At 44.3% G+C, this 13432-nt stretch overlaps 1 protein-coding gene across 5 annotated transcripts in view; it reads left to right on the top strand.

Annotated features, from left to right (window-relative positions):
* Window positions 1–926: 926 nt before the first annotated feature.
* Window positions 927–13432, top strand: part of Adpgk (ADP dependent glucokinase) — a 28922-nt gene continuing 16416 nt past the window's right edge. For 3 of the 5 annotated variants that reach the window (XM_052762412.1, XM_052762420.1, XM_052762426.1), the window contains exons 1-2: window positions 928–1230; window positions 7403–7628. In XM_052762412.1, coding sequence (XP_052618372.1) covers window positions 998–1230; window positions 7403–7628 — 459 coding nt within the window. In that variant the 5' untranslated portion in view covers window positions 928–997. Of the gene's footprint in view, window positions 1231–7402; window positions 7629–13432 lie in introns of all 5 variants that reach the window. The other 2 variants (XM_052762436.1, XM_052762445.1) reach the window with 1 other exon arrangement.

The following is a 13432-nucleotide window of genomic DNA, read 5'->3' on the forward strand; positions in this document are numbered from 1 at the left end:
CTTATGTGAAGCTCTCCTTTGAAAAGGACTGAATGATCAGGTCAGCTGGGTGGGGTGAAGGAGAATGAAGACCAATGTCCAAGATCAAAGCTAGGGAAATACATTTCCATTAATTAACAAGTCCAAAAGCCGTGACAGAGTAGGAAATCGGTCAGGAGCTAGCAAAACTGAAAAACAGAATAGAAACAAACCAGGGTAGTAGATGAGGCTGAGAATGAGCTGGGCATCAAGCCTAGCTTCCCTGACTCTTAACCCACCTTCCCACACAGAAGTGTCACACCAAGGAAGACGGGGCTAGATTTCCGTAGTCTCACCGAGAAGAACTAAACCAGGATGTCTTAACTCGAGTCTATAGTTCCTCCATATTGTACATAAGATCGCATGCCTTTGTGGATTATTCTGAGCTTGTTAAAAGGAACAACACCCCGAAAGGGTTATGTTAGGAGTCTGAGTGTTAAATCTGATCTCTAGGTTGAACAAGTTCTCTAGGGGCTCACTTCAGTCTCGGCTTGTGTCACCGGAAAACCGACTGACCCTTACATAATTGCGAGTTTTGCCCGCTTCGTTATCTGCCTGTCTCATTTTACTAGGGAAGCAAACGTATTCCCCGCCACTCCATCTCAGGCTACAGGTGAGCTTCAGGAAGACACACAGGGATTAGGGCCACCCTCCTGTCTTTGTTCGTCCAGAATCGGGACCGCACAACAGCGCCACCCAGCGCCAGGACATGAACATACAGACTCCCCAAGACCCGCGCCGTTGTCGCTCCGCCCACTGCCCCGCCCAGAGGCCAGCCATAACCCCGCCCAGAGCACCGTCCCCAGTCCAGCTCCACCCACACTTGGGGCTACAGTTCACCAGTAGCTCCGCCCGTAGGGGGAGGAGCCTGTGGCGCGCGGGTGTGACGCCAACGCGTGCTACGTCATCACGCGCCCAGCTGGGAGGAGGCGCGAGCCGAGAAAGGAGCCTGTCGCCAGCAGTGCGGCGGTGTGTGCACATGGCGCTGTGGCGCGGCTCTGCGTGCGCTGGTTTCCTGGCTCTGGCCGTGGGCTGCGTATTCCTGCTGGAGCCGGAGCTGCCGAGCTCGGCGCTGCGCTCTCTCTGGAGCTCGCTGCGGCTGGGGCCCGCGCCGGGGCCCGCGGGACCTCTGTCCCCCGAGGGCCGGCTGGCGGCCGCCTGGGATGCCCTCATCGTGCAGCCCGCCCGGCGCTGGCGCCGCGTGGCTGTGGGGTGAGTGCCTGCGGGGCCTGCGGCTCTGGGCCTCCCCGGGAAGTGCGCGCGCCCCGGGGTCTGCCCGGGACGCACTGGTGTCCGCGTTGCCCTCTTGGCGAAAGTGTCGGACGTGTGAGACGAGCCTTTCGTCATCGCTGCGGGGACACTCAGCACAATTTTGCCTCTCGGCTGGCCCTGCTCTTCTCTTTTCCGTGTGAAACCATCCCTAATAGCCTCTTGGAAATCTAACTGAGCCTGTCACCTGTAGTTTTTGAGGTTACTCCATTGTCCTGACTTCCAGCCCTTCTCCTCGGCCAACTGTTCTCTGGCGGTCACAGTCTGAACTTGAAGCTGAATGTCTTCTGTCTCTAGCTATTGACTTTATTTCTTTACGTCATCTCGTCTGAAGACCACTGTACCAAAACTGCTCGTTTTCAAATTCAGCATTTTTGTTGAGGTTTCGTTATCTGCTCTCAGCCGTTCAGGTTTAGCACACCCTCCTTGAGGCTACTTCCCCATACTGAGTGACCGTCTATATTTTTAGGGTTCTCCCAAATCACAGTACCTCCTTTCTTTGTAAAACTCACCGAAATGTAATTATTATTATTTTTTTTTTACACTAACCTTAGTCCCTCTCCCAATTTGGCTTGGTTTTCTTGTCATGTCAAGGGTGCCATATAACAGCAAGTTTATTATTTTTTTTTTTTAACGTTTTTCTTTAGGTTGGATTTGTTGAGTTTTTGTTTCTTTTTGAACTCGGGCCTCCTTGGCTGGTCTGGAACTTAAGTAGATCAGGAGTAGGCCTCAAACTTAGATCTGCCTGCTCCTGCCTCCTGTGCTGGTGTTACATGCACAAGAGACCTGTACAAAAACAAGCCTGTCAGGTACCCTCCTATTTTGTACGAATGTTGTGGATAAGTGTAGTAAAGTAAAGCACAGTTGACCTGAATCAATGAAATAATCATGTTATTTACCCAATATTATGTTAGCTTTTGAAAGTACTCACATGTTAACTAGTTAGTTTTGTATCCAAACACTGACTGTATTTCTTACCTCTTTCCGAGTCTCTTCACCCACCCCTTTATCTGACCCTTTTCTTCTTCTACTGTATGAATGGTTTGTCAGCTTGTTTGGCCATGCAGTGCCTTCTAAGAGCCCCTGGTCCCCTGGGACTGGAATTATGAACAATTGTGAGGTGCCACATGGGTGCTGGGACTCAAACCTGGGTCTTCTGCAAGAGGACCCTGCTCTTAACCATTGAACCATCTCTCTAGCTTTCTTTATCAGAGTCTTATTTTAAAATTTAAAATTTTTTAAATGTATATTGTACGAGTAGGTGTGAGTTCAGTTCCCCCTGGAGACCAGAAAATAGTGTTGGATCCCCTGGAGCCGAGTTACACATGGTTGTGAGTTGCCCAAACTGGTGCTGGGAATTGAACTCTGTCCTCTGGAAAAACAGCCTGTGTTCTTAACTACTGAGCCTTCTCTAGCCCTCCTCATCTGATTTTGTTTCCTCTTTTCTTTCTTTCTTTTTTTTTTTTAGGTTTTATTTTATTAATTTATTTATTTATTTTTCTTCAAGACAGGGTTTTTCTGTATAGCCCAGGTTGTCCTGGAACTCACTCTGTATCCCAGGCTGGCCTCAAACTCAGAGATCCCCCTGCTTCTGCCTCTTGAGTGTTGGCATTAAAGGCATGCACCATCATGCCCAAACTTACCAGATTATTTTTTTATTTGTTTTTCAGGATTTCTCTGTGTATCCCTGGCTGTCCTGGAACTCACTCTGTAGACCAGGCTGGCCTCGAACTCCCAGAGATCTGGCTACCTACCTCTGCCTCCCAAGTGCTGGGATTAAAGGTGTGTGCCACCAGACTCAGCTCTCTCTTCAGATTCTTGATGGTCTTTCTTTGAGCTGTGTCAGGTGTGTGCTGGGTTCTGAGTGTGCACATCTGCTGCATTTGTTGGAAGCAGAGTCATTATTGTACTGCTTGGGCTGCTAGAACAGAATAATTCAGACTAGTTGCTTAAAACAACAGAAACTTTCTTGTGGCTCTGAAGTCTGAGAGTCCCAAATCAAGGTTCTGGAGTGGTTTCTAGAGAAGTTGATTTCTGGGGATGCCGGTTACCTTGCAGCTGGCCATGTTCTCACATGACTTACGGCGTAGTCCAGAGTGACGCCTCTTCCTCTTCTAGGAAACCATTCCTGTTGGATTAGAGGCCACCTCTGCCACCCATTTAACCTTAATTGCTTCCCATAAGGCCCTAAGTCCAAATACACTTACACTGGGGGTTGGGGTTTGTCTTAGTTACTTCTCTATTGCCATAACAGAACACCACAATGAAAGCAACTTACCTAAGAGTTTATTGGAGCCTTACAGTTTCAGAGGATGAGTCCGTAACCATCATGACAGGGAACATGGCAGCAGGCAGGCATGATACTGGAGTAGTAGCTAAGAGTTTATATCCTTATTCAAAAGTAGAAGGCAGAGAGAGAGAACTGAGAAGGGCATGGGCTTTTGACCCCCACCCCCACCCCCAGTGACACACCTCTTTCAGCAAGCCCACATCTCCTGATCCTTCCCAAACAGTTTGACCAGCTGGGGACCAAGTGTTCAAATACATGAGCCAGTGGGGTCCATTCTCATTCAAACCACCATAAGATTCCCACATAGGACTTTGAGGTGAGGTGGGGGGTACCATTGTCCATAACAGTTATGAAAGGTGCTGTGTTCCACTACTAATAAGAATAAGGCAGTCCAGCTATTCCAAAGAATTGCTAATTCCTCCCAGGATGGGATAGTACAAATAGTTCCAAGATGATGTTCCATTTTCTATTGTTAAGTAGTAATGAATCATGTCAAAACTTAGTAACTCAAAACAGCCACATTTCATAATCTTTTGTTATTCTAAGGTACGATGGGGTTCAGCTGAGCAGTTCTACCGTTTGGGGTCTTCTACAGCTATAGTAGGACCATGGCTGGGACTAGAGGTATTGTTAAATTGATCAAGGCTGGACACCACAGGAGGTGTCTTCTAGCTGTTCAGATTCTCACAGCAGGGAGACTAGGCTAGGAGAATGTCTGAAGAGGATCAGGCAGATGCCTTAATGTCTCATGATTTAACTGTAGGATCAGATTTCCCAAAATCTGGTCTACCTGGTATTAAGGGAAGGCGGCATGGCTCACTCCTTGGTGGGAAGAATATCAAAATTACATAGTAACAAAACTGTATGGATGGGACATCTTGTTGAGACCATCATAGAAAATATATTCCATAGTAGCTTGTATGATAGATCTAGAGGGACAAAAAGATTTCTTCAGGTCAAGACAAGGGAACAGATACATCTAAACAAGAACTGAGTATGGGAAAGTTAACAGTTTGGCAAAAGTCCATGGTAAAGAAATGAGGCAGCATCAGTTGTGGTGCTGCGTGCCTCCTGTAATTCCAGTCCTGGGAGCTGAGGCGGACTACAGTAGCAAGACTTGAGAATGCTGAGAAGGAAATCTTGGAAGGTCTTAATTCAGAATTAGTAATGGAGAAGAGCAGTAAAGGTTTATAAACAGGCAAATGCCGCTAAAGTTCCTCGTTGAAAATATCTGATGGGAATGGAAAAGATAGATTTTTGAGCAACTGTTTTAACCTGTTCTAACTGCTCAGCACCTTTTTGTAGCCAGCACAAACCCACTAACAACATTATTTCTTACCCAGAGATGTTTAAGTGTAAAGGTAGGGCATGGGGTGGGAGGAGCAAATGTACTAAAATTTCATTTTGGATTGGGGGTGGGTTGTAGTTTGACACATTGATTCATTTCTCACTCAAAACACACAGTTTAGTGTGATCCATAAAGCAGGTTGTCTGGAGACCCTGACACTGGTAAAGAGGCCATTATAGGGCTCCGGTGAAGAGAGGGAAGAACCCAAACCGTTGCTTGGCACTGATACTGAAGGGTGAGATTGGAGATGCTGGATAGCAGGGTAGATAGGCAGTTAAAGAAAGAAGGCCCTTCATACCAGGTGTAGCATTTTATGAAGCAGGTGGTTCTAAGTGTTAGATCATCACATGATAAGCCGTCTTAGAAATACTGGTTCCCCACAGTCACACACACACACACACACACACACACACACACACACACACACACACACACACAGCCATCGGGTGTTGGAAGTGCAGTGTAAGGCTTGTCTTTTGCACTTCTGCTCTCATGTTCAGGTCCCAGTGTTACCGTAGTAAGAGACAGAAAGGAGCAGCTGGTGAAGAAGGTTAAGCTAGACTTCAGAAGAAGAGAATGCATGTTCTTGTGGGATTTCAGATGAAGTGGCTTCTGAGAATGAGGCTGGGGTTAGGAGTTTGTTGAGGACTGGGGCTGCTTGCTTTTGAGATGTCAGTGCCTAAATGGAGCCCGCCTTGACTTTCTAGAAATGTGACTCCCCTGCTCTGAACTGGACCCTGGTACCTATTGCTTATAGAATAAAATGAAACCCTGGACCTCACATTCACCCAAGTCTTTCTTTGCCCTGAGCTTTGCTCCCTCTAAACTCTCCACTCAGGTTGTGTCCTAAGACAAGGTTTGACCTTCGCTTGCCTGTGCCCCCTGTAAGGAACTCGCTATCAGGAATCTAGCTTTAAATTAAACGGCTCCCATCTGTGGCTTTTAGAATGTTAGTTAATCTCTACTGTAGCCTAATGACTAATAACTGGTCTCATAGCCCTTTCTGACTTGGTGTTCCTTATCTGAAGATGCCTGTCCTGACGTTGGTGCCTCAGAAAGAGGCACCATCCAGGGCATAGCTCCTCGAGCCCTTGATTCTCTTCAGCTAGATATCCTGTGATTGTGATTAGTTCTTTTAATACCCGAGGCAGAGAATGTTAAAGCTAGAAGGAACTTGAAACATTTTACAGAGGAGTCAATGGCAGGAAGTGATAAGAAATAGTGTCCTTACCTTTGAGGTGCTTCAGCTTAGGGGGAAGAACTCTGCTCCCACCCCTGACTCTGCTCAGAGACCAGGAAGCTAGGCTTGGACTTCCTTCTCTGACCCTCTTCAGATAGACACTTGGTGTCTTTGTCTCGTTCGCCCCGTTTTTGTTTTCTCCATATCACACAACTCTTTATACGTTTTGAAATCTGCCCTCCTGTCAAGTGAGCATAATTTGTTAGTTCCTTTGCCTTAATTTCCTCTGCAGAGTGAAGCTCAGGCAATGTGCGTGTTGATGTTGAAGGATTCTATTAGTTCAGAGGAGAGTTTAACAGGTGAAAGGATGTGGCAAGTACACAGAGAGTAATTAGTTTGGTATCTGCCCAGAAGTAGATGATCAGTAACATTTTTCTGTTATTTTTAGGGATTTGTTGTTTGTTTTTGATGAGGGTTTTACACTGTAGACTTACCTAGGCTATCTTGGAACTCATAGCAATCCTGTCTCAGCCTCCTAAATCCTGGAATTACAGGCATGAGCCAGCATACCTGGTGGTTTTTATTCTGAAACAAGGTCTTACTAAGTTGGTGAGGCTTTATAATTTCGTACAACCGACCAGGTGATGCTGCACTGGTTTGTCAGCAGCCCTTTGAAGTGCATGGGCCACCTCTGTGGATACCTGCCAGGTACTGAGCTGCTGTAAGGCCACAGGCATGCCCAAGTCTTCCAAGCCAGACTTAGTTCTGAGATGCAGCTTCAGCTCAGAGTATTTGATGGTTAGTGCATTCTGCCCAATGTCCGCTCTTATCTTTGGAGGAAAGTGGCTGATAGCTGCCTTTAGACAGTAATTTTTTTTTGCACCTTAAAACATACATTAATTTATTAAATCTTTACTGTAAGTTAACTTGTATTGTTGCCATTTTATAGGCAAGGAAACTGAGATTCAGAAATTAAAGTGACTTGCATCCAGACAGCATAGCTCTACCAGCATCTTTTCATAGAATGCATTTTTGTTACCATGATGTTGTTCTGAGTGCTAAATACCTGTCTTCTCTGTTTGTAGCTGGCAGTAAACGTTTGCCAGACTCTTAAGAAGAGTTCCAGTATGTGTGTCCAGATAAAGTCATTCTTCAGATAGTGATGTTTGCGTCATTGCCCTGGTGCCAGGCCTGTGCCAGCTGTTTGCCGTATGAATGCAGTTCTCAAAGCTAGTCTCTCTAAATGCAGAGTTACTGCCCCATGCTTCAACTTCCTTCATCTTCTCCATCCTTCCAGAGTCAATGCCTGTGTGGACGTGGTGATCTCTGGCGTGAAGCTTTTGCAGGCCCTTGGTCTCAGTCCTGGGAGCGGAAGAGATCATGCTGTTCTGCACTCAAGAAGTGATCTGGAGGAAGCCTTTGTCTACTTCATGGGGAAGGGAGCCGCTGCTGAGCGCTTCTTCAGTGATAAGGAAGCCTTCTATGCCATCGCCCAGACTGCATCCGAGTTCCCAGGAGCCCAGGTCTGCCCCACTCACCGGTGCTACAAGCTGTGTTAAGGGTGGGGGAGAGCATTTTTACAGATCTTAGAAGCAGCTTTCTCTTTCATTGTACACCAAGATGGTGATCCAATGCTGTGGTGTTGGGTATGTCATTAATTCCGCTATTTTTACTCAGATTTCTGTTCTGGGTCATCGAGAACACCCTCCTCCCTTTCTTGTTACCAGGCTAAAGGTTAGAAGCATGTCTATTCCTAGTTTAGGTTATAATTTATTTTTTCCATTTGTATGTGTGTGTGTTTGTACATTTTATTTATTTTTTTAAATAAATTTATTATTTATTTTACATCCCGGCCCAGTTTCCAGGCCCTCCCCCCTCAGGTTATAATTTTTTAGATATAGTTTGCAGTAATCTCAATATGGCTGAGTTCTTTCTAAGAAGGAGAAAAAAGAGCTAAACCCACAGAGATCTCTATCTAAATCCCTGTGGGGAGGGGAGCTGGGCATGTCTTCACCTTTGTTTTGTTTGTCCAGATCAGGGTGTTCCAAGAGTGGCTACTGACATTTTAGAGTAGCTAATGCTCTGGGAGAAGGGCTGTCCTATGTGTTCTAGAATTGTTAGTAGCCTCCCACTTCAGCCCGCTGAGTGCAAAGCTCTATTCCCCACTTGTGATGGCCAAAATATCTCAGACACGCTCCTGTGTTTGCTGTGGGGAAGAGGAGGGTGACAAAATCATGTGGTTAGAAATCTGCTGGCCTAAATTGGTAGATCTCAGGCTGGAGCATATGTCAGAATCCCTGTGGGGAGGTAGTGAGCAGGTGGGGGGCTGTTAAAAGAAATTGCCACTGCTGTTCTGAGTTCCTGTTCAGTTTGCAGAAACCTAGAGTTTACTTTTTTAGTAAGTTTCTTGGTTGACACTATTGGGTTAAGGACCTTTTTGAGAGCCACTTGTTTATAGAGTAAATCATACTAGAGACAAAGAAACTTTAGTGTTCTCCCAGCTCACCTGTAATTCTAAACAAAACTCTGGACCTGCATGGTAGAAGCACAGCATGTGGTAGAAGAGTCAGTACTAGATTGAAGACACAGCCTTGGCTCTTCCCCTCTCAACGCATTCTGGGGATGAGTTTCGGTTCTGATTTCTCTTATCTCAGCACTCCTAGGCCCCAGGTAATTCCTCCTCCTTATGTAGGTCCTTCCTTTTATGTAAAAGAAAGTCTTACATAAGTATGAGTCTGAATTCTAGCTAAGGAAGTTGCTAATACATTTTTAATTGGTGCCAATCCCAGGCAAACCTTGGTGACCAGTTTGATTTTGATGCCTTTGAGATTTAAATTTCTTTTGTCTTTTAAAGTGGCCATCTTGAACATTAGAAATGAGCCAGGCATTAGCCAGCCAAGTTTCTAAAGGAGACAGGGAGTTGTCATGTCCATCTTGACAGCTAAGCTCAGCAGCAGAAGTCTTCTCTCAGAAGAGGATCTTAGTGGTGGTGTGCTAAGTCTCCATTCACTAGTCCTGATGATGCTGGTATTTAAACCAGTTGGCTTAACGTCCTCTTCTGCTTTGATTGGGGGAGGCGGGGTGAGCAGGAATCCTACAGGAACTTAATTTTGCTTTTCGATGGTCCAAACTATTCCTAAACATTATAAAAATGTCTTGCTTACTTTCTACTAATGCCTCAAATTGGTACCTTTTCAAATTACCATCAGCTGTAAGGATGGTGGCCTAATAATCAACAGATAAGCCATTCGGTGGAAATTCTGGGTCTGTTTTGTAGACATCTTAACATTTTCCAAGCATTAAGTGAATTCTTCTATCCATCGTAGTTAAGTAAAACATTAAATCTGACATGTAGACCAAATTTGAGCTACATATCACAGACAGTTCTACATTTTATGTAGAAAGCTATCCCTGCTAGGTGGTGGTGGTGGTGGTGGTGGTGGTGGTGGTGGTGGTGGTGGTGCACGCCTTTAATCCCAGCACTCAGGAGGCAGAGCCAGGCGGATCTCTCTGAGTTCGAGGCCAGCCTGGTCTACAGAGCGAGATCCAGGAAAGGCGCAAAGCTACACAGAGAAACCCTGTCTCGAAAAACCAAAAAAACCAAAACAAAACAAAAAAAACAAAAAGCAAGCTATCCCTGTCCTGCCCAAACATGGATCGATTGACCTAAAGTGTGGGGTGAGAGTGGCGGCCAGCATCTAGAGTCAGTCACTGTTTCATCTCTGCCTCCGCATGGGTTAAGGACAAAGAGGGTGGAGTGTTGCTCAGGGAAAACTTCTCAAGTTCTTAGCCTTCAGAATAGCGCAGCAACTGTACTGGCTGTCATTTGGGTTTCCAAGGCACCCGGATCCATGCTTAGCAACATGGGGTACCAGCTGGAATTGTCTGCTTTCTAGGTGAGAGCTGCAGTGTGGAGGGAACAGGAGTTGTCCTATGTGAGGGACTTTACCAGTGAAGGTTTACTACCAGAGTGGCCATTGTAGTTCCCAGCACATCAGTGTGCCGCTTCTACCCTCTCTCCCAACTTAGCAGCGGACACTTACTTAGCCCGTATCCTGAGAAGGTGATCCCTGCCCTGAAGGAGCTAGTTGTGTTCCAGATGTCTATCACCTAAGAGTTGGAGCCATATTAGGGGCTCTTCAGGTTAGGTGGTAAGATATCTCTAACCCTGTCTAGGGATGACCATTTGGGAGGCTGAGATGTCAGAGAGGAAAGGGGAGCAGAGACAATGTCATAAGTTGTTGGAAAGGATTCAGGTCCATACCTAATATAGAAGGGCAGGGTGTCTTAGCCAAAGGCCAGGGACCCAGAGGAAGGCTGACTTGGAGAGAGCTACCTTTCACCCTTACAAGATAGGGGTAGAAGAGAGATCATGAACTGAAATCAAGAAAGGCTCTGTACACCCCACTTAAGCCCTCATGAACAGTGTCAATGTCAACATTCCTCAGTGATGCTGTTCCTAGTCACACCTGTGTCATTTCCCACAGTATCACTTTTGTCCTTTATTACACTTCCCTCTTTGCTGGCATTTCCTCCTTCAGATCTTTCCTTGTAGCAAATCTCACATGGGTTTGACACTGGGAAACAGGCAGCACAGCTACTATATTCTTTGCCGTCTATTCCTAAAGCGAGTAACAGATGTATAGAATACAAAGAGATGGTGTGATTAATTATTCATAATGCACATCTGTCCTTGATGGGGTAATTTGTAAACTGAAAAGTCTAGGAGCAAAGTTTGTATTTATGCAGTTACACTTGTAGAAGCTGAAATTTAAGCTGTGTTGTTGGAGAAACTAGTGTTATTTAATTAAATGGTCCTAACTGGAATTTATGCATGCATAATGGAACCAAGCAAAACAAAGCTTACCGGTATTATGGACATTGAATTAGGTAAAATACAAGATATTTTTTAAAGTTACATTTTAAACTAAGCGTGTTGGTTCATGCCTGTAATCTCAGCACTTTGATGGACTGATATAGGAGGATTGCTATGAGCTCAAAGCTACCCTAAGCTACATAGCAAAACACTGTGTCACCCCCAAACGCCTCACAAAAAAAAGTTACATTTTAGAGCCCAGTGTCATGATGCATACTCCTAATCCCAGCACTCAAGAGGCAGAGGAAAAAACAAATTAAATGACAAAAAAAAAAAAAAAAAAAAAAGCCCTGCTCCATTTTAGGACTGAGGATGCAGCTGAAAGCATTTGCCTAGCATTCACAGACCCTAGGCTTCAACACTGAGAAAAGAATATATTCATGTATTTAAGGAATCATAGCATGTGGGAAAAGGTACAGTCATACTTCTGTGTTTTCTTTTGTCTGTTTTAGCTGCCTAGAAGCTCAGGGCCAAATTTGATCTAGTTCAAACAACTGTAACACAAATTCTAATAGGTCTTTTTAATAAAAACCCCAGAACCAGATATTGGGGTAAATGCTGAAAGATCAGAGAGACAAAGGAACAGTCCATTGCCATGTCTCACCTCTAGGACTCCCCAGCCTAAAAAGGCTCTCTAGCTGAAAGGGCCTCAGCCGAAAGGTGCTTCCTCTGCCAAAAGCACCTCCAGCCGAAAAGCCTTTAGTTCCTGTCTCCTCACCCCTTAATACCTTTCTCTACCCAGTCACATCACTTCCTTCTTAGTGCTGGGATTAAAGACATGTGTGCTTCCCAAGCAAAGGCACGAGATCTCAAGTGCTGGGATTAAAGGTGTGTGCCACCACTGCCTAGCTTTGTATCTCTCTTAGACAGAGTCAATTTCATGTAATCCAGGGGGGCTTTGAACTCACAGAGATCCAGACAGATCTCTGCTTCTCGAGTGCTAGAATTAAAGGTGTGTGCCACCACTGCTTGGCATCTATGTTTAATCTAGTGGCTTGTTCTGTTCTCTGATCTTCAGGCAAATTTTATTAGGTTACACAATATATCACCACATTTCCCCTTTTTTGTCTAAAATAATAAAAGAAGGTTATAACTAATATAAGAAAAATTATATACAATAAGACAATAAGTATATACAGTGAAGAATAACATTAACAATGTCTAGTTCATAAACATATGACAAATTCAGAGAAAATATTCCATTTTCTATCCTAACTTGTATTACCAACCAAAAACTATCTTCTGATAGCTTTCAAACTTATACACTTTACACATACACTTTACACATCTTTAGTGAGTTTCTTTTCTGAATTTGTTAACAAAGAAAACTATAACTATCTAATCTTCAACTCCTTCAGAGACCCAAGAAGGAAATAATATTTACTGAGTAAGCAGGAAGTGCAAAAATGTGAGGAATGACAGAAACAGCTGACTGCCTGGACAGTCACCCAAGGTTCCTCTGCAATGTTGGGGCATCCATCTTCAGCTGATAGGCGTAGCATATCTGACAGACTTATCTGTGAAGCAGGATTTTCTGAAGGGCCTTCCTACTTTGTCTTGGCAAGGTTCGGCAGTCCTTTGTTTTGTGTCCTGCTTGTCCATTTCGGACAGCATACCGTCAGCAGTTGAGGCAAGGGCACTTTCTTGCCCAGTGGCTACTTTTTGCCACAAAGAAAGTAAACTCCATATGAGGTTTTCTTCAATGCCCATCATCTTCTCTGAAGTAGGTTGGTGCTGCCAGGAACAGACAGGTCTCAAAAAAAAGAAAGGAAGGAAGGAAGGAAGGAAGGAAGGAAGGAAGGAAGGAAGGAAGGAAAAATCTCTGTTATTAAAATATCTTAAATGCTATATTCTGTAAATCTCTGAAGTGTTTGAAGATGACCTATCTATCTAAAATATATATCTGTTTGACCTTGGAAACATACCTAATATGACTACAAGTTTGATTGTAATGACTAACTACTAACTTGCATTTCTTTATGTATTAATTAGTTGGTAATAAAAGCTTTTAAGCACAATTTGCATTACATTGTTAAATGAACTGTATAGGTACAAACCTTGAACAAGAGTAGAAATATATGTACAGTATATTTTAACAAAATTAATCTCAAATATGTATTAGTATACAAAACTTGTATACTGATACAAAAGTCCAATCTAATGTAGTTGCTTTTTAAAAGTAGATTCAATAATCTACCTTTTTATCTTATTATATCTATATCCTCCTGTTTGTTTGAATCTTAGATGGTCTTTTTTTTTTTTTTTTTTTTGGTTTTTGGTTTTTCAAGACAGGGTTTCTCTGTGTAGTTTTGGTGCCTGTCCTGGATCTCACTCTGTAGACCAGGCTGACCTCGAACTCACAGAGATCGCCTGGCTCTGCCTCCCGAGTGCTGGGATTAAAGGCGTGCACCACCTCCGCCTGGCTTTAGATAGTCTTTTAATAAAAAACCC

The sequence above is a fragment of the Peromyscus californicus genome, unplaced genomic scaffold (genome assembly GCF_007827085.1).
Source record: "Peromyscus californicus insignis strain IS unplaced genomic scaffold, ASM782708v3 Scaffold_11__1_contigs__length_118956290, whole genome shotgun sequence".
Classification (NCBI taxonomy): Eukaryota; Metazoa; Chordata; class Mammalia; order Rodentia; family Cricetidae; genus Peromyscus; species Peromyscus californicus.